This window comes from Abramis brama (assembly GCF_963993115.1).
Source record: "Abramis brama genome assembly, chromosome: 17".
Classification (NCBI taxonomy): Eukaryota; Metazoa; Chordata; class Actinopteri; order Cypriniformes; family Leuciscidae; genus Abramis; species Abramis brama.
The window spans coordinates 16,885,009-16,897,522 of NC_139979.1; the positions used below are offsets into that span (position 1 = coordinate 16,885,009).

General features: G+C 39.1%; 2 protein-coding genes across 5 annotated transcripts in view; one reads left to right on the forward strand and one right to left on the reverse strand.

The window, feature by feature from the left end:
• Positions 1-3,239, reverse strand: part of spaca6 (sperm acrosome associated 6) — a 41,354-nt gene extending 38,115 nt beyond the window's left edge. For all 3 annotated transcript variants that reach the window (XM_084089077.1, XM_084089076.1, XM_084089075.1), the window contains exon 1: positions 2,655-3,239. The gene's annotated coding sequence lies outside the window, so the exon portion shown is untranslated. The remainder of the gene's footprint in view (positions 1-2,654) is intronic.
• LOC311067311 (uncharacterized protein) lies at positions 1,758-7,315 on the forward strand. 2 transcript variants are annotated; one of them, XM_084089078.1, is made up of 5 exons: positions 1,758-2,238; positions 6,111-6,245; positions 6,370-6,434; positions 6,599-6,693; positions 7,062-7,315. In XM_084089078.1, exons 2-5 carry the CDS (start codon positions 6,204-6,206, stop codon positions 7,169-7,171), a joined length of 312 nt encoding a protein of 103 aa, XP_083945204.1. In that variant the 5' UTR covers positions 1,758-2,238; positions 6,111-6,203; the 3' UTR covers positions 7,172-7,315. The 2 variants fall into 2 exon arrangements, with proteins under 2 accessions (XP_083945204.1, XP_083945205.1); XM_084089079.1 differs by lacking the exon at positions 6,111-6,245 and having other exon boundaries at positions 2,055-2,238.
• The last annotated feature ends 5,199 nt before the right edge of the window (positions 7,316-12,514 follow it).

The following is a 12,514-nucleotide window of genomic DNA, read 5'->3' on the forward strand; positions in this document are numbered from 1 at the left end:
CACAATATCTAGTCACCACTACAATTTAGGCCAATTAGAAGTGTTTGCAGACACATTTGATACCAGAAAAACGAGGCAAATTGTCATTTATGTTCCATTATGTAGACATGATATATTTATACAGAGAGGAATATAGTTTTTTCTTCACAATAACAAATGCACATGGCAATATATCAGTCATGAAAACATGAGCAGTGGAGGTCCACTATGTCTCTGTTAGTATTGTTTTTTTGTATTCAGAGCTAAATTTATTTTCCACATTCTATTCCACAGCCAGAAATTGTAAGAGAGGAGGCAGCGCTGATGTTCAACCTATTGATTTCCTGAGCACTTCAGTAAGGGCAGGCTCAAGCAATCTGAGACACTTGAACATATGGAGAGTCAATGGCCATTATACTGTTTTGTACTGGTAGTGGTATTCAAGACTGGAGGCTCAAGTGTACATGTAGTGTATAAATGCAGTTGTGGGCCAATGAAGAATGCCATTTCAACCGAGAGCCAAAATTCAAGAAAAATAAGGAAAATAGAGATGGAATAGAGATTTCGAAACACAAAATAATAAAGAAATAAAACAGACTACAGTACATTATTATTTAAACAAAAAAAATAAACAAAAAGCATATTTGGTATTTAACTAACTCTCTCCCATTACTTAGTTATTTTTTATGGACTTATATATACAAAATATATATACAGTATATATAAGTCCATAAAAAGTAACTAAGTAATGGGAGAGAGTTAGTATACATATGCATATATATATTCCCAAATTGGAACATTCATTCCTTTGAGGTTTGCTTGACTCAAAACATGAGAACGTGAGTGAATCAGGGATGGTCAAATATAATCCATATTCGGTATGAAACTATAACCTATAACAGACAGTTGAACAAATATACCCCTAAATGTCAATTTCCCCCCTTACTGGTGCCTAGCTAACTCCCTTTGTGATGCTGTACATAACTGACAGACATTTGACCAGTGGTACTCAACATTTTTGACTCAACAGTTTTCAAAGGCCAGTTGTCTTCCAGTTGTTCATGATGGATTAAGGATAAGGACATTTTAAAATATTTTAGAGCTTAGCATAAATATAAAAAAAAATGCATATTCAATATAAAAATGGCCATGGCATAGCACGATTTTATTCCTTTGCATTTTCCAGGTCTAGAAATCACACTTTTAAAATGAGGCTTCCTCATATATTCAGCTTTTCCATAACCATTAGAATCCTGGTTCTTCAAAGACAAAGATTGAATTAAAATAAGACATATCTTGTTTTTTATTTGTATATTCTTATTTTAATTTATCCTTATAACTTATCTTGAGGCTCCCCTAGAAGGTTGCTGAGGCCCCCTAGTGGGCCCTGGACCCCTAGTAGACTTTGTTCGCTCAGAAAGTTTTTTACATTCTCTCATTTCTTACATGGATTTATGGTGCAGATTGAGGAATAAAATATAAGCATCTGTTCAAGCATCTTTCCCATTATTTTCTACCTCTATCACTAAACCGAATTGTCATCTGTGATTTTAAAGCTTTAATGCAGTAAAAGCAATGCACATTAAATGATACACTGTAAAAAGTTGAAGAAAATCTCATAGTACTTACAAAAATACACCATTTTTAAGAACATAAAACAAAAAAGTCACTGGACAGGGAACTAAAAATAAGAGTGCCAAAACGTAAAAGCTCTTAAATTAATCTCCATAGATTTATGTTGAAAGCAAACATCATTTTAGGGCTGTTTTTGACTGCTAAACTGCCATTACGCTTTTATATGTCGGCGGGTTAGCAGGAACCATCAGGTTAAGGGCAGTAGAGGATCATCACCGTGGAGACAGGTATGCAGTTGTCAGACATGAGATATAAAACACATTGGACAGAGACAGAGGATAGGATAGCATGCTGTTACAAAATTATAAGAGCAGAGGATTTACAAAGAAAGAGAGAAACTGTTCACTTTTGTATTCATTGGTTTGATAAACAAGCGTTACAGCGGTAAACCTTCTCGCAAAGGGCGCAGACGGAGGAAGACAGACAGCGGGGATGAGGGGTGATGGGAGGAGCGTGGTACGGAGAGAGAAGAGGGGACACCCCAATAAAGGGATTAAGCTACATTTCAAACCGATTCAGATGAAACAAAAGTGCCACAAACCGAGAAGGCCAGGATTGACTTTGCATAAAGATCGCACTCTCTACAAGTGCATCAGTGCAGAACTAATTTAACTGATGCAAACTGTGAGTACTAAACCTTTTATGCGATCAACTTGACCGGGCCTCATTTTAGCCTTTTGGAGAAGTCATGGATATTAGTCTATGATGCTAACAATAAAGTCTCGAACAGACATACACAACCAAAGCTAATACGTGTCGCACAAGAAAACAGAGTGAACATGATCGCTGCAGGGATGAAAATGTGATGGAAGAGGAAGGAAAAGTACTTAAAGTCTCCAAACAAACACATGGTTAATTTTGCACACAAAGAAGCAGAAAGGGCAGTTATAAGCTAACAAAACACCCGGGAAAGATATTGGAACATATTAGTATGGAGAAAAAATTGATTTTAGAAGAATATTTTAGATAAATTAGAAGAAGCAGAATAAGACAGATGAAAAATGAAGGCAAGAAATGACCAAAAGTGAAAAGCAAAATACCAGCAAGTGTTGGAAAAGAACGGTAGCTTCCTTTCCCCCGATTTTGCCCACTTCCAGGTCAGCCATCCCTCATTTCTCCTCTTACAGGTTCCTCTCCTACTTTACTCTTCTCCCTCTCGTATTTCACGTTTCTGCCAGTCCACTGTCCTCAGTCCTGCTCTCTTCGTTTACCCCCTCCTTCCTTCTCTCTCTCTCTCTCTCTCTCTCTCTCCCTTTTCATCATTCCTCCTCACAGACACCACTCTCTTCCGCTTCCTTCCTTTCTTTACGAATAAGTGTAGAGAAGAGGGAAGGGGGAGGGAAACCTGCACCATAAAGAGAGCAAGACTCGTGTGTTACAAGTAAAAAAAGGGCCTCTCAATGAGAAACAGGCTATCTCAGTGTGTGAGACACAGCTGAGAGAGAGAGAGAGAGAGAGAGCGAGAGCAAGAGAGCCGCATTGAGCCGGTTTCTCCACCCGTTGGGAGAAACAGAAATACTAGATGCTCTTAAAGCGGTGCGTTAAAAGAAGACCTGATGAGAGACGAGCTAAGAAAAAAAGAACAGTGGTGTGTAATAGTATGTGCATGTGCAGGAGAGAGTGAAGGATAGGAATACAGGACAGAGCGAGATGGAGCGAGAGAGAAAGGGGGGGTGGCTTCAGACAGAATATCTTAGTGGGAGGGAAAGAGGAGGAGAGTAGCAGTGAAGAGAAATCAAAGGAGTGGATTTTACTCCCCGTCTTCTCTTGTTCACTTTTTCTCTCATTCGGAATCAATGTGCTGTTAAGGATACAGCAGCATACAGATGACTCCTCTCGGCTTAGTTACCGCACATTTTTTTCTCAGCTCTTCCACTTGGTCAGGAACATGTAATCTTGCACATGAACTTGAAACTCTCTCCCTGGTCTGCAAGCTGCAATCCCATCCTGGCCTCTCCCTGCCTGAGAACTCCTGCAGGAGAAACACACTGAACTGAGTTTGGGGGACAAGAAAAGGAAAGTGAACATTGATATGCAGAGCAGCGAGGTGCAGGACAGCCAGAACAATATCCTGACATGGCAGGTTCCATTGTGACAAAATACCTCATATACTGTGACAACATGACCCGCTTTTGGTTTACATTTTTTTGTTATAGCCTATTTGCCTACATACAGTATGAGAAACATTTACTGGAGTAAAAAGTGAGACAACCAGCCCCGATCGTCAATATATGATTATAATCCTTCCTCACCGCTTCGTTTTGTGCAGAAAGGTCACATGCGTAAATAGAGTGTTTCATAGGTGACGCGGCCTGGCCGTCATTCCAACATGATTGAATAAAACATTCAGTTGTTTCGCGGTTTGTTTGTTTTTTAAAGTTTTGATTTGATGTAGGATCTTGTGGCTCAAAGCTGAAAAAATGATGCACGTCGCAAGTCAACAATTTAAACAGATCAAATAATTAGCCAAGCGAATTCTGTCGTCATCAACTTCATGGTGGTTGTAAAGATGTAAACAAGATGGAAATGGGGTTTATTAACATAAAATGACCAAGTAAAGGTAGGGTAGGCAATTTTTTAAATACTGATTGAATCAATTCACATCCTGATAGCAATCAATAACAGAAGAAGTAGTCTAAAAATTCTAAATATTAAAACAAGTAGCCTACATATATCTTCTGTGGAAGTCCCAGGACCAAAAAATATTTGTCCAATCATTGCATTCGGCCCAAATGCAATGATATGATTTCCTTCCTGCCTATCAACATTCCTCACATCAGCACGTTCCATAATGCCTGGTACACATTGTACGATTTTGAGCTGTCCCAGACGAAAGATGACCAATCGTGGTATAGCTAATAAAAATGCAACATGAAATGGCATATTGATCAATGTGACATGGCGCTAAAAATACAACCTCAAGTTCCATTTGCTAAATTGGCATGCCAAGTTGGCCTCTTTTTCCCTAGCCACGACCGCATCCATATTCCCCTCTTTCGCTTCCTCCTCTTTTTTTCAGCACACATAAAAAACACAATTGCCAAAGTGCCGTTTGATTTGTAATGATCTTATAGAATTGCCGAAATCGTACAGTCTGTAGCAGGCATGAGGCTGCGCAGAGCTGTAGACAGACAGTCACTGAGCGACACAAACAGCAGCCACCTTTTACAGTTCCTCCTGAACCAAAACAACAAGCTTATGCTGCGTTCACACCCTGTCATAACCTACGAGATGGCAACACATGACATTCTAACGCTACCCAGAGCTTCACATCCTTAGACTCGGATTTTTGCATTTCTATGTTAACACTATCAACGCCGAAATGAATATGCAGCATTCAGTTGGTACAAGTAAGAGCTCTGTAAGTTGTTTACGTTCGTTATTATAGTAATGTTATATACTTTGAGACATGAAAAAAAAACGTATGCTTTGCAGACTCTGTGCGCGTTCACGTGTTTTGAAGGAGGCGTGGCTTCCAAATTTTCCAACCCTATCTTTAACTGAAATTTAAAGGTGCACTAAGTAACTTTTTTACCTTAACCGAACAGCTTCGGAGTCATTGGAATAGTTATATGACTTGTTTCGGGTTGAATGGTGGTCGTCGCGCATCCCCCGAGCGCCTGTGAGCGGAAAAACCACCCTTGCAACTTTGGGCCGGCGGGTCGCGTCAGGAAGTATCGCGTGATATCAGGTCTTGCGATGTAACAAATTGCTTTATGGCACTGCACACAAAGCTAGGAAAGCTTTGTCGGAGGACGAAAGAAAGGAAACGGCAGACTGACCGAGCAAGGAGTCAGACTCGAGTAAATATCGTTCTTGTTGATGGACTAGTAGACATCTTCAGAGGTTATCTGTGCCTGTTCGAAGTCCGACGCTTTGTAACGCGTTCTGTCAGGAGGAGAAATCGGGATAGCTCACAGATGAAGTTATTACCGAGAGCCAGCCAGACAGACTCACGGAGGCGATTGGCATCTCACAACTTGCACTTTATTCCCCAGTCGAACTCGTGTAACTGTCTGTCACCCGTTCTAACGTCCACATCTTTACTTGATAAACAAAAGTAGGATAAGAATGAGCATCAAACTGAAATAACCCGCATACGGGTGTTCGAGGTGCACATGATACAACACAGACTGCCGACGACAGTTAAACAGGGCGCGCGCAGCTCTTAAAGGGGCCACACCTTATTTCCACTCGTTACAGCTTCCATCCTATTGAACAGGTACCGGTATAGAGGGCGGAAGGGATCAGGCCGTGAGTGCAGAGACAGCTCTGCGCGAGTGCTATTTACGACAGTAACGTTAAATACAAGTACTCCACAGCGACTCTAGGGGTCGCTGTTTGACAAAAACGGAAAGCTGCCTAGTGTGCCTTTAACTTGATGTAAACCATTACATCATGTCAAAATAACTCACTTGAATCTCTTACACTTACCTAGATGACAATGTCAAATACTTTTCATTTCTTGTGAATCCGTTTCCTTTCCTCGCGTCTAGCTCCACCTCCGATGAGAGGGAGCTCGAGGGTCGAGGCTCTTTCCACTGCAAACGACAAACGACAGCCGTCGGACCGGAAGTCATTCATTTCCAATGGAGAGTCGTACGGGAGGCGATATTTTTTTTCCCAGGATGGTAGGGGAAGGCTCATGAATATTAATTAGGGAAGTCATCCCTGATTGGTCATCATGTGGAGGTCTGGACTCTACTGACCACTTTCTGGTTATATTTTTAATTTCTTGTTTCTTGTTCTTTTCAGAGTAAACATCTGAAGACATTGGGAGGTGTTGATGCTGCAGACCATGTGAAGAAGTCAATGGCTGCGTAAGTAACTTTATGTTCCTTTTTTGCATTAGTTTACAGTGATGTTCCCTGTCATATACTGTCATGCACGGGGAGTGCACCCACTTACTCGCTCTCTGCTACATTTTCATAATGAACTTGATCGCAATATAATATTCTAATATAAATCTGTTTTACCATGGCAGAACTATGACAAATAAAATGATGGCCATAATGAGCCTCAGAGGAAGAAATGGGAAGGTTGCCTTCATGAAGACCCGTCTCTACAAGATAATCTGTGGTGAGTTTGCTTTAACATAGTAGTTTTGTAACAGTGTTTTAAATAATTGAATATAGTAAGCAGAATAATAATTAATAAGAAATGAAGAAATCATTTTAGTTGGAGGACTCTACAGAGCATGCTCTAATATTATATATAATACTCCATTCTGGGCTCTAGACTAACTTCTCTACCAGCAGCACTGGTTACTACCAACTGCCTTTTGTTGCTTGCCCAAGCACATGATTATCAATGACCTTGTACATTGATAAATACTAATTTACATACTTGAAACATTGGCAATTCCACAAAAGTTGATATTTGCAAAATATTTTAATTTGAGAGGTTAACTTTTGCTAATACTGATCTGTTTTTTCCCACCGCATCAGACGCTGTCTTGAGCTCATTTGATACAACTACAACAAAAGTAGATGAATACATGGCCAAATACTTGAAATATGCACCAGAGAGGATGGGTGGCGGTGGCAGAAAGAAGTAACAAGAAGGGAAGATTTAACCAGCCGTGTTCAATGTTGCCCAATGTTTGGGCCGTTTTTCTAAAGGTTAAAGTTCGACACGTGTAAAATGATGTGTGAAATGTTGGCACACTTGCAGCTATGCAATAAAGCATGTTTCTTACGTCAGTGCAATGTCTTTTTTAATCTTCTTGCTGGTCTTGCTTTGACCAATTGGCTTCTTCCTAGCTGACTGTGCGTGTCCACAAACTTAGTGTTTATGTATCCATTTCAAGGTGTTTGGTGTTATTGTTGAACACATCAATACTTTAGTGAAAACAGTTTAACAAAATAAACTATGTTGAAAAGCAGGACTTTATAGTGACGTTGAAATTTCAACGTTGATTGGATTTGCAAAATCTAAACCAAAATCAATATTGATTCAATGTTGGCGAATTCACCTATGTTGAGAAACGTGACATTGGAATGACGTTGCTATTTCAACGTTGATTAGATTGACGTTGGAATGACGTTGCTATTTCAACGTTGATTAGATTTGCAAAATCTAAACAAAATCCAACGGTTATCCAACACTGACACCTGACGTTGATTCAACGCTGACTCTACGTTAAAATGCCAGCTGGTACGGACCAAAGAAGTATGTCTGAATTCACATCACTAAAATAGTTGGCAAAAAGTACCCGGATGACTTCCAGCGAGATTCTGTAGTGTAAATACGATCGACAGTTTACCATGAAGCCACGGGAGAGGATTATGAATTTGAATGGCAGTGAAGCAACGCAACTGACGCTTGGTAGGTCACATGATGATAATGACAACATGGCGGATGTTGTTCATCCGGATTACATTCATACTAAAAAAAAACATTAATGAGTAATTATTTGTTCAAAACACCGTGCATTAAAATTCCATTTTACAAATATAAGTGGACTGCACACAAATTAACATTCAATAATGGTTTCAGTATCTAATTTTAATTAAGTAAATAACAAGACTCAAAATCTGAAATCTGCTCTTTTCCATACAATGAAATGCATGGTGATCAATGGCTGTCATAGTTGGTGAATGAAGCACCTCGCTTTGTGGGTGGTCTTCTCTCAATTATTTTGGTTTTCTATAGAGAACTAGGTGCATCATGATGGTTCGGCACAATTAAAGCTGCAGTCGGCAAGTCTGCCAGATTGGGTCGACTTAGCCAAAATTTTGAATGTTTATAACTCTCATGCCCCTCCCCCACTACCAGCGAGCACCCTCCCATCGAGGTCGTGCTCGTGCGTGTATGTGTACCTGATTTTCTGTGAACGCGTCCGTCTCTTCAGCATTGATCAACACCATGGACTCGGAGGTAGGCTGCCCTGGCTAATCTATCCATAGATAGCAATAACCGAGGAAATGGAAGCTTGTCAGTAGATTTTCTCTCCGCCATCAAGCTTCGTGCAATCTTCAGGCGTGTCGTGTGCATGTGATATTGTAACGTGCGCGCCGCGAGGGAGGGGGGATCTGTGGCGTGTGCCCGACCTGTGATTGACAGTCAGATCTCACACACCCCTGCGCTGATTGGACCCGATGATCCGGGAGCGGTGGATTTTTGCAAAACAAATAACCATAGACTGTAAATAATATGGACAAAGCGTCTGTGACGTCACCCATAGACTTTCTGAAGAACGGGTTTGAAGCCGTTTATGGGGGGTATGGGCGGCGCCATCTTGGAAAATCTTGGGAAATCCTAACCCCGCCCACCTTCTGACGCAGCGCGCGTCACTCAGCTCGCTCTGCTACTCCGGTTTTCTCTGTATGTATATTTTAGGAAACGAAATATGTTATAAAACACCATACTAACTCTTTTCGTTTTCATTTAAAGAAATCTTAAACATTATAGCCACACAAATGTGGTTCAGGCAACGCGTATTGATTATATTCACTGCACATAACGTTTGCCTATTTATAAAACACAAACAAAATATAAAACACAAACCTGCCTCTTTTCGTTTTAAATATAATATAAAAATATTAAACATTTTAATATGGTCCAGGCAATATGTGCATTTGTACTAAACAACAGATGTTGCAGTAAACAACATTACAGATCATATTCATTGTATTAAAATTTAAAATGACAAAACTCAACCCAGTCTCATTTTGTTAAATTTCAGTTTTATCAATATTAGCTATTATAAAAGTATAAGTAAAAGGTACAAGAAGCTATACAAATAAAGCAAACAATTCAGTCAAACATACAAAGTCAGCGCTCTAGTCTAACCATACAACGGTAAAGTTAAATAGCTTATAAAGTTATGAAACTTCCCCTCAGCCAAAACGATTGGCCAGGGAACAAATTATAGATTTACAAGACCAAAAATCGCCCGTTAGATATACACAAGACGAATTATATCTCATGTTTAACCACTACAGAGACGCCAGAGTCAGCGGCAAACCTCAGAACGACTAGCCGAGGAAAGGCTGTTCCAGGCGGGGTACATGAGCGCCGAGCGCCCGGTCATCGCTGGATCTCACAACTGGATACAATTTTCATAAATCTTTATAAATAAACCACAGATTTGAGCTTTAAACAACTACATTCTCGCCTGAAAAACTCTTAAAACTACATTTCATGATACAGAAACAGTAGTATTATATGTCAACTGTATTAAAAAATGGCGCTTCTTATGTTGTCATTCTCCGTGGCGCTGCCTTGTCAGCTGTCAATCAAGCTGTCAATCAAAGTTAACCACGCCCTTATTGTCATACATTTTATATCTAAATACGATCTAAACTAACGAGTTAGAAAAAAATTCACAGCCCTCATGGTTGTCAGGCACTCGGAACCTATAGAAAAATACAATAAAAGTCCATGGGACCAACCTGTAAAAACATGAATTTATGCTGTGAAAACGGACATTTTAACGTGGGGGCTATGGACATTTGCTCCCTTTTGGGACCTCGCCCTAGCGGATTTTCGATGTATTGCAGTTTTTCGCACTTCCGGGTAGGCTTCATTTTTCAGATCAGAATGTTGCCGCTTGCAAATAACACGCTCCAGGTGGAGAAGCTCGGGGTTTTTTCTAAAACCACCTTATTTATGTTGTTCTGTCGGATTATAGTGTCGATTTCACTGAATATGATCAAAAAAATGTTGCCGACGGCAGCTTTAACTTATTATGCTGTTCTGTTATTTGAACTTTTGCCAAAATGTCACAACCCATCAAAACTGGAACTGATTTGACTTGCCAAAATAACAATTATTACAAGCAATTTCACAAAATACTTGCATTTCAGCACATGTAGTAGTATTATACAGTACTTACACAATGTAAAGACCAACAGAGCTTTGCACTGTTGATGACATTGAGCAACCATTCAAAAGTAATCAAAATCACAGTCTCACCTCTTTTGATTGCCCTCACCCAGACCTAACAAGGACAGATCACACCAAACATTATCTCCACACAACCAACGAGGCAGATCTTTGAGCACACTGCAAACCTAAACAACTATCGATCTGCTTCAGAATTGGTGAGAGGTGGGATCACTGGGATGGAAGGAAGGGGGAGAAAAGACAGGGCAGATAACAGAGGTCAAAGAGAAGTGTGCTGCAATCTCTTTCACCTTCATTATAGAAAGTAAACTGGCCCTTCATACATAACATCATTACCAGAGTGGAAGAACAATCCCATTAGGAACACTTCACTCCTAATGCAGACAAACTGTTCTTTTGCCCAAGGACAATCATTACCTGGGGGTGTGAGGGGGATACTGTGTAGAGGTAACTGTGCATGAGAGGATGGTATGCTTATACTGATGCTGATCTTGAAAGGCCATCGCTATCGATTGCATTAAGCTTGCTGGGAGCCCGGGAAATCAATACATTTTTTAAAGGTGAAGCAACTAGCACACAGCATTTGTGTTTGAGGACTTCAATGATACAAAATGGATTCTGAAGTGGTTATTTTCAAGATATAAAAATATGTTATCAAGAAATAAAAACATTATGAAAATGACACATTTTAAAATATTATTATTAAAATATACTACAGTACATTCAGCTCTAATCATATTGCAAAAAATAAATAAATAAAAAATCAATCTATTTTGCAATTTACAATGCAAATCTTTATTTTTATATTTGTTGAATATTTATTTAGTTTTTATATTTTTATACACTACCTTCAGATATTATGTGCCGGTGTAGAAGTCATTTATTGCTGCAAAGCTCAAGCTGGGCAACAAAGAATAGCCTTGATAATTTCCCATGGCTACGAACGAAGCACCTGTGGTTTCTAATATGAGTAATATGATCCATTTTGCCTTGGTAGCAATACGTGAAAGAAATAACCATCAAGCTACTTTTCAACCTCTGTTATTGTTGTGGATAATTATGGAGTAACTTAACTAATCAATTTGTGTCTTTTTTTATGCAATCAAATATACTGTGTTTGAGAGCAAAAATCTATTATATTGTAATTAAAAAAAATAAAAGATTGCAAATAATAAGTCTTCTTAAGACTGTTTTTAATGACAAAAAGAAAGTAATTGATAAAACTCTTTGCATTTCAAATAAATATTATCTTTCCTTAATGCAGTTCCTGTGCTTTTCTATGTAACCATACATTTTGCTTTCTGTTCTAGTGTCATTTTTTTTGCAGGTCTAAAATCTTTGCTTGCGAGTTGAAGAGTTTTGCTTGCAAATGAAGCTGCATCTTAAAACATTTGCAATATTTTTATTTATTTATTGCAATATAATTAGTTTTGCTCTAAAATGCAGTATGTTTGATTGCATAAAAAAGACACAAAAGTAACTCCATAGATAATAAGCCAAGTACTTTTGGGCATCTGGGAAAACACGGGACTAAAACAAAAAAGTACTTTCAGAAATTAAAGGTGAAGTGTGTAACTTCCACGGCATTTTAGTCAAACAGGCACAAATTCTTACCAAACTAAATAATTATTTCCTAAAATGGCAAAAAAAGAAATAAGAAATATGACAGAACACTCCTCGCTTCTGCAATTGGTCAATCAAACAGATTGCCCTGCCCCAAACTCACGCCATTGGTTGAGCCACTGTTGCTGGGCTGTTTGGGGTGCACAAACAAATACAATATTTTGATAAAGAGACACAATGTTTGTGGAAATCATCAATCGAATGGCTAAAATGTCACATTTAAGATGTAGTTCATATTGGAAAAAAATATGAATCATATGCAAATCAACCAAGTATGATTTCCTTCCTTATAATTCACATAACACCAACCTCTCAAGGGCTGATCGAGGTGCCAGGTCAAAGGAATGCATCACACTCTTAATTCAAGTGGGATGCCAAATCACCCATGGCTCTTTGACCAAATTAATTGCTTGTTCAAATGCATCCA

Bases quoted from the DNA above. Each gene is read 5' to 3' on its own strand.
- LOC311067311 (XM_084089078.1), top strand. From the start codon at position 6,204: ATGGAGAGTCGTACGGGAGGCGATATTTTTTTTCCCAGGATG. The intron at 6,246-6,369 runs GTAGGGGAAGGC...TGTTCTTTTCAG, and splicing joins ATATTTTTTTTCCCAGGATG to AGTAAACATCTGAAGACATT. The intron at 6,694-7,061 runs GTGAGTTTGCTT...CCACCGCATCAG, and splicing joins TCTCTACAAGATAATCTGTG to ACGCTGTCTTGAGCTCATTT.